The sequence below is a fragment of the Papaver somniferum genome, chromosome 9 (genome assembly GCF_003573695.1).
Source record: "Papaver somniferum cultivar HN1 chromosome 9, ASM357369v1, whole genome shotgun sequence".
Lineage (NCBI taxonomy): Eukaryota > Viridiplantae > Streptophyta > Magnoliopsida > Ranunculales > Papaveraceae > Papaver > Papaver somniferum.
Window position 1 is genome coordinate 28,928,435 of NC_039366.1, and position 13,540 is coordinate 28,941,974.

The 13,540-nt window shown below is 43.1% G+C and overlaps 2 protein-coding genes across 2 annotated transcripts; both read left to right on the forward strand.

Moving 5' to 3' along the window:
* The first annotated feature begins 8,713 nt into the window (after positions 1 to 8,713).
* LOC113311664 (DEAD-box ATP-dependent RNA helicase 21-like) lies at positions 8,714 to 9,679 on the forward strand. The gene is made up of 2 exons (XM_026560470.1): positions 8,714 to 8,900; positions 9,138 to 9,679. Exons 1-2 carry the CDS (start codon positions 8,714 to 8,716, stop codon positions 9,677 to 9,679), a joined length of 729 nt encoding a protein of 242 aa, XP_026416255.1.
* A 1,780-nt stretch (positions 9,680 to 11,459) lies between these two features.
* Positions 11,460 to 13,301, forward strand: LOC113311665. The gene is made up of 3 exons (XM_026560471.1): positions 11,460 to 11,825; positions 12,060 to 12,344; positions 12,513 to 13,301. The coding sequence occupies exons 1-3, from the start codon at positions 11,460 to 11,462 to the stop codon at positions 13,299 to 13,301; spliced, it is 1,440 nt and encodes a 479-aa protein (XP_026416256.1).
* Positions 13,302 to 13,540: the final 239 nt, after the last annotated feature.

A 13,540-nucleotide genomic window follows, 5' to 3' on the forward strand; every position in this document is an offset into this window, starting at 1 on the left:
ATATGTAAGGAGAACCTCAAGCAACTGAGATCTTTGAATCCTCGACACTATTCTTGTGTATCCTAGTTGTAAACTTGATTCGTCCTCTCTTTTAAACCTTTTGGGTTTAGCGACTAAAAAGACTTCACTCAGGGATTTGTGAAGCCAGGTCCGACTATCTTTATCTTGATAGTTCGTGTATCCTGATCTTGCTACTGATTGTTGAGTCTCACTCCGATCAGGCGAGATAGATAGAAATCACAAAGTTTATTTGTCTCAGACTTTGTGATTCCACATGTATATTCCTCTATAACGATTCTTTGCTGAAATCGGTGTAGATTTTACTTGTGAGGTGAGTAATAATCTAGGATGCTCTTTGGAGTCGTAAGTATCAGATTTTGAGGTTTGCTAGAATTTTTCTATTGCAAACGATTTCCTATATCACCTTGATCTTTGATCAAAATGGAAATCATATATAGGCTTATCTGTGGGAGGCAGATTGGTTTAAAGTCTTCAATTGAGTAGAAACAACTCTTAGGCTATAAAGGATGTCAGCTAAGGGAATCAATTGTGTGGAGTCTTGCGAGATTCAAGAGGCATGATGAGCACGACTGTAACCGAATTACTGTGACGGTGGATTCAGTCTCAACTACATTGCAGTCCGGAGGTTTGATATTTGGCTAGAGTCTGTAACGGCTTAATATAGTTCAATGTTCAAATATGGACAAGGTCCCTGGATTTTTCTGCATTTGCGGTTTCCTCGTTAACAAAATTTCTAGTCATTGTTATTTGTTTTTCCGCATTATATTGTTTATCTTTATAATTGAAATATCACAGGTTGTTAGTAAATCAATCAAAGTAGAAATATTTACCCCCTAATAGGACTAGGGAGTTCCCTTAATGGAGGTCAGACCCATTAAGGGAATGGGGACTAAGGCTCAAGTCCAATAAAATATGCCCATAATAGTATAAATAAGAAGGGATGGCAATAATAGTATAAATAAGAGGCTTCCAATGACATGTGGCATGATGTCATTAGAAGCGGGATTTTGGGAAAAGCCTATAAAAGGAAGGACATTGTACAACGGAAATCTGTTTCTCTTTCATATTATTCTAGGAAAAGGTGTAGTCATTGTTGTGACTATGACGTGTAGGACCTATCTCATCTTTACCTCTCAACATTTGGCTACCACACCCGCAGGCTCGTCTCTTGTCCACCATGACACACCCAGCAAGCACCAGCACGGTCGTTTTAGAGGATCAACAAGTCGACCAGTCTCTCAATCTTGATGGCGAGAGAGCAAAATTTACGCGTGGAGAAATAGTACATAGTCCGATCATACAAGGAGGAAAGGTGAAAGCTTCGCAAGAAAAGGACAAGCATCAGGTGACCGAGACTACACCGCCTTTACGACCAACTTTACGAGATTTGCAAAGAGAGTTGGAGGATCATGTCAGGAGAGAATAAGAACTAAGGATATTGATGAAGGTGGAGGAAGCATAACAGAGGTGTTGCTAAAGAAGAAGGGAAAGGCACCTGAGATGGAGAAACGCCCGCAGTCAGGTCAAAGGAGGCGATAGCAAAGTACCTGGAGGCCAACTACCAAGTGGTGAAATACGAAAACTACGATTTCATGAACAGTCCATATTCTTCTGAAATCACGAAGTATCAACATTGTTCGTTTGTGACGGACCGGAAAATTACGCCTTTGGCGAGTTGCCCCGCAGGCCGTAATCTCCCCGACGCGTCATTGATGAAGCTACGATCCGGGCCTCATCCCTAGGAAAATGCACTTCCATCTGCCTTTGCGAGCATGCTCGTGGAGCATAATGCGTCTAACTTAGCTTCCACACCGTTCCAAACTTACCCTTGTCCGCAAAAGGGTGTAAGGCCATAAGGCCAAAGCAAATGCATATCGCATGCATCACTGGCTTTGCCTCACCGTAGGAATTTCATCATTGGATTTCCTATCTAGATGAGCAACCGTCATACTGCCGAGTCTTGTCCAGGCATAAGGCATGCCTTGGGCTTACGTATAGGCCATTGCAGGCCTCATGTCGTACTTTACTTAGGCTTATGCAAGCTCCGCTAACTTGCATATCGATGTATCTTACCTCCGAGGCCATGCCCAATACACCATTGGTACATGCCTAAGTCGAATGGCTTCATAGGAAGTATGAGCATCCACTGGCTGGCATGCAACTTGCCTCATCAAGTCTGACCACAATCATCTCTTGCATATAGATACCGAGCTTAGATGATATGAGGGGCCACAGTGCCGCAATCATCTCTAAATTAAACGATATGAGCGACAACGTGCTGGACCGGCAATGCTGCAACTCATTGTGGCTGCCTACGTACCCTTCCCTACTCTAAAGGGATCAAGCACAGACCGTAGTTCATCCACGAAGGAACATCAACTTAAGCAAACTCATTTGCAAAGCCGTGGCAAGCAATAATGGTAGTGGCCTCGTCCGTATAGGCCGTTCCGTCAAGATGCACAATGATTATGCATCATCCGGTCCGCAATATGGCATAGTGATGCCTAAGCATCAAGTGCCCTTTTTGCAAGGCTATGCATAAATGAGCCTTAGGCATCATTATACTCTTCCGTCTAAGCTATGAAGCTTACTTGGTGCATGGTCCACATATGCACCTTCAACCAAGTACCCCTCCTTATATATCTCTTAATGGAATTTCTACAAGTATGGAAAGGGGACCATATTGACATGCCTGTTTCACTGTTCATTTGCAATGATTGCGTTACTTTGCAATGATTGTGTTCATTTGCAATGATTGCGTTACTTTGCAATGATTGTGGCCATATGCCAAACGCAATGCACCATTTTGGCGCAATATTGGCTTAAGCCAATATGTTTCTTACCACACAACGGAAGCTTTTGATGAAGCTTCATCTCGAGTCATGGCGCATCTTTTAGCATGCGCCTTGCTAAAAACACTGGGTGTTACATTGTTACACCCTTTAAAGAATTTCGTCCCCGAAATTCAACCAGATTAGGGTTCGGATTCCTTAAGTACTTGTCCCATACCAAACACTCAGGAATCCTCAAAGCTCACAGGGACGTTTTCCAACAGTTTGGCAAAATCCAACATGAAAAGCCATTATTTCTGCAGTACTGTGTGGCCCAGTGCTAGAGTAGTTGGATTCACCGGTCTTTTACCGTCCCCAACTGTTTACTCCCCCGGAATGCTAACTTACCGCCCCAGACGGCATGTCCGCAGGTTTTGTCAGACGTTAGCAATGACATCACACTCCGTCCCGGACGGGTGAGGGGTGATCAACCCAAATGCCACAGTAGGATGGATACCATTCAACTGTCCCAGACAGTCTCCGGTGGTCAAGTGCCTAGATTAGGCCAAGCAGTGGCATAGTACTGAGCAAAGTCTATACTTGCCGCACAAGTATTGGCCTACCCTACCAACTTGCGCATAAGTTGTCCTACCAACCAACTTGGAATTTCCTTCGAGGAAATACTCGCTAATGAGTCCATTACGCACAGTTCCTAGTGTTATCTCGGAACTTGCTCTGTTACCAACTGTGAAGGACCGGAAAATTACGCCTTTGGCGCGTTGCCCCGCAGGCCGTAATCTCCCCGATGCGCCATTGATGAAGCTACGTCCGGCCTCATCCCTAGGCAAATGCACGTCTATCTGCCTTTGCGAGCATGCTCGTGGAGCATGATGCGGCTAACTTAGCTTCCACACCGCTCCAAACTTACCCTTGTCCGCAAAAGGGTGTAAGGCCATAAGGCCAAAGCGAATGCATATCGCATGCATCACTGGCTTTGCCTCACCGTAGGAATTTCATCACTGAGTTTCCTATCTAGCTGAGCAACTGTCATACTGCCGAGTCTTGTCCAGGCATAAGGCATGCCTTGGGCTTACGCATAGGCCATTGCAGGCCTCATGCCGTACTTTCCTTAGGCTTATGCAAGCTCCGCTAACTTGCATATCGATGTAGCTTACCTCCGAGGCCATGCCCAATACGCAACTGGTACATGCCTAAGTCGAATGGCTTGATAGGAAGTATGAGCATCCACTGGATGGCATGCAACTTGCCTCATCAAGTCTGACCACAATTATCTCTTGCATCGAGTACCGAGCTTAGAATATATGAGGGCCCACAGTTCCGCAATCATCACTAAATTAGACGATATGAGGGACAACGTGCTGGACCGGAAATGCTGCAACTCATTACGGATGCCTACGTACCCTTCCCTATTCTAAAGGAATCAAGCACAGGCCGTAGTTCATCCATGAAGGGACAAAAACTTAAGCAAACTCATTTGCAAATCCGTGGCTAAGCAATAATGGTAGTGGCCTCATCCGTATAGGTCGTTCCGTCAAGATGCACAATGATTATGCATCATCGGGTCCGTAATATGGCATAGTGATGCCTAAGCATCAAATGCCCTTTTTGAAAGGCTACACAACTATAAATGAGCCTTAGGCATCATTTATACTCTTCCGACTAATCTATGAAGCTTACTTGGTGCATGGTCCGCATATGCACCTTCAACCAAGTACCCCTCCCTATATATGTCTTAATGGAATTTCTACAAGTATGGAAAGGGGACCATATTGACATGCCTGCTTCACTGTTCATTCGCAATGATTGTGTTACTTCGCAATGATTGTGTTTATTCGCAATGATTGTGTACAATGATTGCGCAACACTCGTTCGGACAACCCTCTCTGGACTGATACACAATGATTGTGCGATATTGGCTCTAGGCCAATAGCCTTCATAATGCGCAATGATTACGCTGCAAGCTCAAGGCCACCTACCCAACTGGCCTAATGTATCATTTGATGCGAGATTTGGCTCTTGGCCAAATGCCAAACGCAATGCGCCACAACGGAAGCTTTAGATGAAGCTTCATCTCGGGCCATTGCGCATCTTTTAGCATGTGCCCTGCTAAAAATACTAGGTGTTACATCGTTGCTCATTGTCCGTAATCTACATATAACACATCATCTGTAGATTTGGTGCGCTAATGATAATCAGAGCAGACAATGCCAAATTGTTCGTAAACAAGGATGTGATAGATCTACTACAGTGGTACAACACGAAACTGCACACATCGAATCCATACTACCCCCAATGAAATGGGAAGGTGGAGGCCACTAACAAGGCCCTCCTTCAAATCTTGAGCAGAAAATTACACGATCATCACAGAGGATGGCACGAGCAACTACCCTTGGCGTTATGGGCATATCGGATCTCGAAGCGCAGCTCGACAGGAGCATCACCCTATTTAGGGCTGCACATGGGACGGGACGGTAGGGTTTTTGCCTAGCTCAGTACATGTGCCTCCCTATGGCCGGTACCTGTACCTTGTACCTGTACCCGTGTAGGACGGGATGAGACGGTACAGGTACCTATTTATCTCGGTACGGTACGGGACGGGACCGGTTCTTTACCTGTAGCATATGTAAAAAAAAAACAGAAAATCTTGAAAGTTCTAAGTTTATAAACTTTAACTGTTAAGAGTAATTCATACTTTAAGAAAAATCTTTAAACTTCTAAGTTCAACAACATCAACTGTTTAAGACTTCAAGTAGAAAAAACAAAAAATAAAGCAAAAAACAACATTTCGGCAGTTCGGCTTTGGCAATTGACCAATTTCATAAGTTTGTTGCAACAGAAAACGAACTTCATCTCCAAGCATCAAGCATCCAAGACCTCTGACAGTTGAACCACACCCAAGATGTCTTCAACAATAATTTATATTTCGGTTAGTGTTTTGAAGTTATTCTAATACGCACAAAGGGCAGTGAACCGACATTCATAACTAACCTCTTATTCTCAGCAAAATGTTATTTCAATTTCACACTGTTAAAACTGAGAAAAAGAAGCAAGAAAAGCTCAAGACAATTCTACAACAGTTTGTAACTTGAAACAAGAACAAAATATCTTTTTTATTATTCAATAATGCACAAACGTTCAACAAGCTTCAAAATTCCTTCGCCAACTAACCTAATCCCCAATCTCTATAACCCTTTTCAGCTTCAAAACTAAACAAGTTGGAACTTAAACAATCCAAACAAATCAGCATCATATTTCATTTAACACGGTATCATGGCAGAAATTTCATTCACAATCAGCTTAATTCAGCACCAAATGACATTATATTTTAGACTAAAATTAAACAGAAGCAGAAACTTCACAAAAGTGAAACCGAGTCACTGACTGTAACCTATTGATCTCATTAGATGCTCAAGAAGTATTAAGTGGTGAAGTTTGGTATACCTTCAATAGGTCGGGTTCTTCTACCTCATACCCAGAAATTCCAAAACCCTAAAATCAAAAATCAAAAAAATAAAATCAGTTTCAAATCTGAATAAATCAACAAAAGCTAATTAGTTTTCAAAAACCCTAACTATTATTAGGGATTACAAGTATCAAATCCTGAGAAGGCCACCTTTAGGGTTTATCTGGTGATGGTGAATCTGGTGATGACGACTAGAAGATGGTGGCTGAGAAGTTGGTGGTGAACGTAAATCTGGTGATAACGATAGACAATTAGATTTAGAAGATGGTGGACGATGGTCTTCTCTGAGAGGAAACTTGAAAGAGGGAAGAAGAAGAAGAAGAAGGAAATGAGGAGAATGGGGGAGAATACGATGGAAAGGGTACAACCCCTACTATCAACGGCTGGAATTAATCCCTAACATCAACGGATACAGATCCTCGGTACTACGGGACGGGACGAGAATATCATAGAACCGTTACTCGTACCTACTCCAGGCACGGTACCAGTTTTGGTACTTGTACCTGTCCCATCTGACCACGGTTCCGGGACGGTACCGGTACGGTTCCTGCGGTTCCGGGACGGTACCGGTACGGTTCCTGCGGTTCCGGTACGGTTCCATGGGACGGGATGGTTCTTGTGCATCCCTAAACCTATTCTCTAGTCTACGGAGAGGACGTCATCCTACTAGTGGAAATAACAATCTCATAAGCGAGAGTAGTGATGGAAAATCACACTACGCCAGACGAAGTGAGACGCTTCGCTCATTTGGACACAATGAAAGAAAGAAAGGCTCGCGTGAAACGATTTGCAAACACCTATATGAAACGCACAGCTAACCACTACAACCAGAGCACTAAATAAATAACTTTTAAAGTTAACGAGTTAGTTCTGAAGATTGCTCGACATGTACAGAGGAACACTAGTGTAGGGAAATTGGCATTAAACTGGGAAGGCCCATTCAAAGTAAAGAACGCCACCGCGAGCGGGTACTACAAGCTCAAGAGAATGAATTGAACCAATATTTAAGCGCCTATCAATGGAAAATTGCTAAAACATTTCCACGTATAAGTTCAAATTAATGTACACTTAGTAATTTCGCGTAATAAAAGAAGGTTACTAAACAATGAGCAAGGAATATACAAATTGCTCATTTTTGTACTTATTATGGTGTTTTATGTGTATGTAGGTGTTTTATGTGTATGTAGTTATTTCGCGTAATAAAAGAAGGTTACGAACTGGTTCTCAAATAGGAAAAAATCGGTAGAGATACTTCGAGAGTTGAGGGAAACAAACATGCGCCAAATTCAATGAGCAGAACGAAACGTACCAGATTGCTCAGATGGATCAGGCATCTGGACGTGTGACGTTTGAAGTCCAATATGTGTTGGATGATGTTGTTGCTTCACGTTTCTTAGATGATAGTGTTAGTACCCTTAAATATTCTACACCTAAAATGGGATAACTAAGGCCTACCAAAATCCTCATATTAGTTAAGTATGGGTCATTGGGCCTAATATGCTCATCTAGTTAGCCAAGTATGGCTAACTAGGCCATACATATACCTTACACAGAAGCCCATGTGCATAGGTCCAAATCAAGCAAGCAAGAAGCCCCTTCACCACTGCCACATCAGCAATGCTGACCAACCAAAATCTGCCATGTCAACAAGGAGGTGTCACGTCAGCAATATAGACCAAGCAGAAATTGCCACGTTAGCATGCTATATGACATGTCAGATGATGACGTGGACAGTTGCCACGTCAACATACTTTGTGACGTCCGCCAGCGTGGCGTCATAGTGACATCATCATAATGTCACCAGACGGAAACTGTGACGTAGATAGAATATTCTAGGCATATTCCGTCACCGTTACAACGCCGTCAGCATATCCCGTCAATGACGTCAGCATGACGTCATCCTCTCCGTCGCCGATGCAACAGCAGGTCGCCGGCGACGGTCGTCTTCTTCGGCAACGTCATATTCTCCGGCAACAGCAGCAGGTCGCCGGCGGCTCGATCCGGCGACCATTCCGTCCAATAAACGGCAGTGATTCAGTGTGTCATGAGATAATATCGTGTCCCCGATTCCGTGCATCTCGGTGCACTCAGTTAGCATACTCCCCAAGTTGTCTACGCCCCACTCTTGTACACTAAGGGCTATTTGTGCCCCACCTGGTTGAATCGAGCCAGCTCGCTGAGCTAGCCGAGTTGAGCCATTGACTCACGGATTTTTCAGCCCATGCCCATTTGGCTTACGGATTTGTAAGCCCCTCTATGGGCTAAAGCAAACTTCCCTTGTTGGGCTTGGAACTTTGCACTAATCCTTGGTCTTGGCGTTTGAACACCTAATTGTTTGGGCAAATCCTTTGCGCCTTTTGGTTAGCCAATTCCATAACCCATGAGGAAGATTCTGGAAGCATGCAGGACCAGCCAATGCAAGTTATGACAGGGAGGCATGCAGGGAAGTTATGCCAGGGAGGCATGCAGGGCCAGTTACTACAGGAGACATGCAGGGCCAGTAATTAGAATTTATGTGAGGAGGCATGCAGGGCCAGTTATGGAAATTGATGCCTACCACAAAATTAAAGAAAGGAAACGGAAATTCGCACCATATAAAATACAGGGGTTCACAACCCCAAGAGGTAAGAAATCTTCCACACAAAATATCTTGTGAAGAACTCTGTCTAACTTTAGCATCGGAGGGTTTTTTGCAGGTACTCCCCCTACACTGTTCAATTGGAGATTAAAGCAGCGGATCGATCTTCGACAAAATCATCATCAAATTCGTTTTTGGGGTAGAGTAATTTTACCATACAAACATTGGCGCCGACCAAGGTTTTCGAGAAAAGGTAATAATGTTTTACCAAATCGAGTTATAGAAATAGTCAGACAGACTGCACGAAGGGCCGATTCTGTTAGCAATTCCCAACAGCGCAGGAGACGCAAAGCTGAAAGGAACAAAATTGAGGTTCAGTCAGCTCCAGCAATACCCATTGGAAATAGACATGGTCAAAATCGTGCTCATGACAGAGCCCTAGATCGTGATCAAGATCGTGATCATGCTCATAACAGATCCCTGAATCGTGGACGAGATCGAGATCGTTTCCGTGACAAAACTCCAGATCTGAATCTGAGAAGGGAAAGCCAACCAGTGATCGATAAAGAAGGAATGGATGTTGATGGGGAAAACCCACAAGTTCAAGGAAACAAAGGGCATGGGTTCGGCAACCCGTCTAGGAGGAATGACGATCGACAGGACCTGCAAGATGGTCGCACCGAGACTCTTAGTACAGAGGAAAAACTGTTACTCAATCGGCTGAATGAGTTGGAGAAGGAGAACGCTCTCCTGAGATTAGAACGTGAAAATCAGTCTCGACCTAGGTCTGGTAATCTGAACAACCAGAGGGGTGGGTCTGTATAGCAGCGCCTTGGAAGTCGAGTTAGACCGCAAGCTGCAGACCGAAACAGAGAAGTGATCGATCTTGATCGGCCAGTGAAAAATCTGTTGGTCAATGGATATCTACCTAAACGAAGGCTTGTACGACCCCGGCGAGCAGGGATCCGACCAGTTGCAACTCAGCAGAGTGCGTCCAGAACCACCACCCATTCAAAACGTCTCAGGAATGATGAAGATGAGGTTCGAGATCGGCACGATGAGAGAGAATTTTCGCATGATGATAGACACATTTTTGTGTCTAATTTGTCCTCAATGTCCGTATTGTTGGCACTCGATTTTGTACTAATTTTGTTATTTTATGTATTTGTAGGTATTTTTTGGAAATAAATATTTTAAGAAAATTCGGCTCGAAAAGTTGATTTTGGCACCCGGAGGACAAGTGTTATTCGGACTCTCGCTTTTGGATAAGGGGCGACCACTGGATAAGGGGCGACCTTCTTTCAAAATTCAAAATTTGTTTTGGCGGGAAAATTCTTTCCTTTACTGGCAGATTTTTAATTCGACATTTGAAGGTGTTTTAACGAGATTAAAGAGCTGAGACTTAATGGGTATATGTGATATGAGTATATGAAGATATTATGGTGGTTGGGATCGATCAAATTTGTCCAGAAAATCAATTCCCAATCAAAACAGAGAAAAGAATATCGTCTCATTTTTGGAAAGAAAATCACGTAAAAGATGTTGCATGTTTGTGTAGTTAAGCCCATATATTCTCCTAGGATGCATATCAATCAGTTTATGAAGATTTCCAAGACAATTAACATACACAGAGGAAGAAATAAGAAATTATTCTCAAAAATATTTTTCTTCATTGTGAAGATTTTTGAGGAGTTATGGCGAGATTCAATGAGGATTAGGTGTATAAATAGGTTGATACTATCACAGGGAAGGGCTGTCGAGAGTTGGGAGTCTAAAGGAGGGCCAGAGGAGCAGAAATCAGAGTTTTCAGAACTCTGTTGCTGCTGCTGCTGCTGCCCGTGAAGAACAAGGAATCGGCCACGGTTCCTTCATCCATTTGCAACTGTTTCTTCAACTGCTCTGCAACGTTTATCTTCATCGCAACAGTTTCTTCATCATATTTTGCAACAGAGGAGTAAACCACAGCATTTAATTTTCCGTCACCATTTGTTTCTCTGTAACAGTCCAGCATCGTCTTCGCAACAGGAACTGCTGTTGCGATTTCTCTGTTGCATTGTTTACTCAATTGTAATCAACTTTGGAGCAATAATAAAACATTTTGAGATTATGATTAATATGAGGAGCTAAACCCAACATTGGGACGACGGAGGGAGTCTATTTCCGTCATTGTGGTAAATTTAATTTATTCTTTTTATGACTTTTGCACTGATTAAAAATTGAAAAATGATTTTAATTAATTAGTTATCATTTTATTTGATGCGGCATGCTTGCTTAAATGTTTGATGTCCCATGCTTACGATTTATAACTAATATTCTGAGAATCTATTTTGGCAAAATAAGAGTCCATATATTTATGTTTTGAGCAGTAATTGTTAAGAATAAATAAAATATACCACATGCATGAAGAATTGGCCAAGTCCTTAGTCCCAATACCTCTCGAACATCTTGTGACAAATTTGTACATATATTTTCGTTTTAAAATCTATTCAAGTCCGAGCAACGAACTTTTACTTACCTCTTGAAAAATATTACAACACATGATTACTATGCTCATTCGGAGTAAAGCAGAGCTAGAAGAGAGCCCACTGGACCCCAAAGGAAAAGAATGAGATCTAAAGCTCATATTCCAGAGGACCGAGACTATGAGCAGGAAGACAGTACCTCTGATGGTGACATAAGCACAATTACAGATGCTCACCTTTGCAAGATGATCGAGAAGGTAATGTCGAAAAGGCGCTCCATAGAGGAAAAGATAGACAGGTTGCATCGAATCGCAGGAGTTCCTTTCAAACTGAACATCAGAGAATTCCGTCCGGAAATGAATTTTCAAGTTCCCAAGCTGCCAGAATTCGATGAGAAAACTGATGATCCATATCAGCATGTTTTACACTATCAAACTGCCATGACTCTGTGGCAGTACAGCGATGAGTTGATGTGCAAGATGTTTCCACAGTCACTGACTGGTGGAGCAGTAACGTGGTTCAATCAGCTACCGACTCAGTCGATCAGGACTTACTATAATCTTGTTGAAGAATTCTGTGCTCACTACAAATACAACAGACGTGATCGGAAAGGATGCCACACGTTGTCCCTTCTGGAAATTCGGAAGGAGGAAAGCATCAGACAGTTTACTCGACGCTTCAAGCAATAGGTGGTCGATGTGGATGGTGCCAACAATCAAGTCGTCATCGCGGCTTACAAACAGGCATACCAGTATGATCAAAGGGGTGTGTACGGTTCTTTGGTCAAGAGACCAGCAAATACTTTGGAAGAATTGTATGATCGAGCAGAAGAATACGCTCGAGTGGAGGATGACTTCAAAGCTCGAGAGACGAGAGATGTTAACAGATCATCCAATCATCCAAATGAGGGGAAGAAAGACAAGTCAAAGAACCGTGCGAGTGGACATCATAACGATAGAGGTGAAGTTCGAGAGAAAAACCAAGGTGAACGCCTGGAAACTGGATATCAGAAATATCATGATATGAAGGTGACTCCGTTGAACATAAATCTTACAGAGTTGTACTAGAAAATAAGCAAGGATTTGATCCCCCCTCCTCCTTTGCCAGCAGAGACACGCGATAAACGTGATAGGAGCAAATACTGCAAGTTCCATAAAGACCATGGTCACAAGACTGAGAATTTCCGCTCTTTACAGATCGAGGTCCAGCGAATGATAAACGCTGGAAAGATACAAGAGTACGTGAAAAAGGATTTCGGGAAAGTCCCTGGACAGTTTGGCATAACACATGTGATTAACGCACATGTGATTAACGTCAGCCACGCCAGGATCCATTCAATGACCAGGCGGGCATCGGAAGATGAGACCAGGACAAAACTCAGGCAGTTAAAAGAATGGTACTTGACAAATCATATTGATTTTGTCAGTGGAAATGGAGCAGAAATTCGGGAGCTTGGATGCACAAAGATCGAGTTCTCTGAAGCAGACATGATATGTGTATATACTCCACACAATGATGTTATCGTTATAACTGCTTGGATTGGCATGTTTCGTGTACACCGGATTCTAGTGGATACAGGAAGCTCAGTGAGCGTGCTCTTTTCAGGAGCTTATTCCTCTATGAATCTCCCACACGACTTGATCGAGGAGGATGAAAATCCAATTGGCGGTTTCAGTGGCGAAGTTACAAAGAAGATTGGAAAAGTAAAGATACCTATAATAGTGGCTGACAAGTCCGTTTTAGGCAATTTCTTGTTGCTTGATTGTCGATCTCCCTACAATGCGATTGTAGGACGAGACTGGCTGCATGAGATCGGTGCAGTCACATCATCATATCATCAATGTTTGAAGTTTATTGCCCCTGAAGGAGTCGTGAAAGTTAGGAGTGACCATATGGCCGCCCACAAGTGTCACGAGAGTGCTATGGACGAGTACAAGAAGTCAGAAGTTATCGGGAACCAAATCATGCGAGTCGAGCAGAAATAGCAATTACAGAATCCTCTCCCTCCATAATCATATATGGGAGATGACACAGCTGAACCCCCAACAGTTGAGAAACTGATCGAGGTCCAGATTGGAGATGAGAAGCACAAAACAACGTTCGTAGGAGTATATCTGCCTGCACACGAACGTGATGCTTTGATTACATGGAGTTTTGCTGAGATGCCTGGGATAGATCCGAATGTAGCCTGCCACAGGCTAAATATCAATGAGAAGTTCTATCC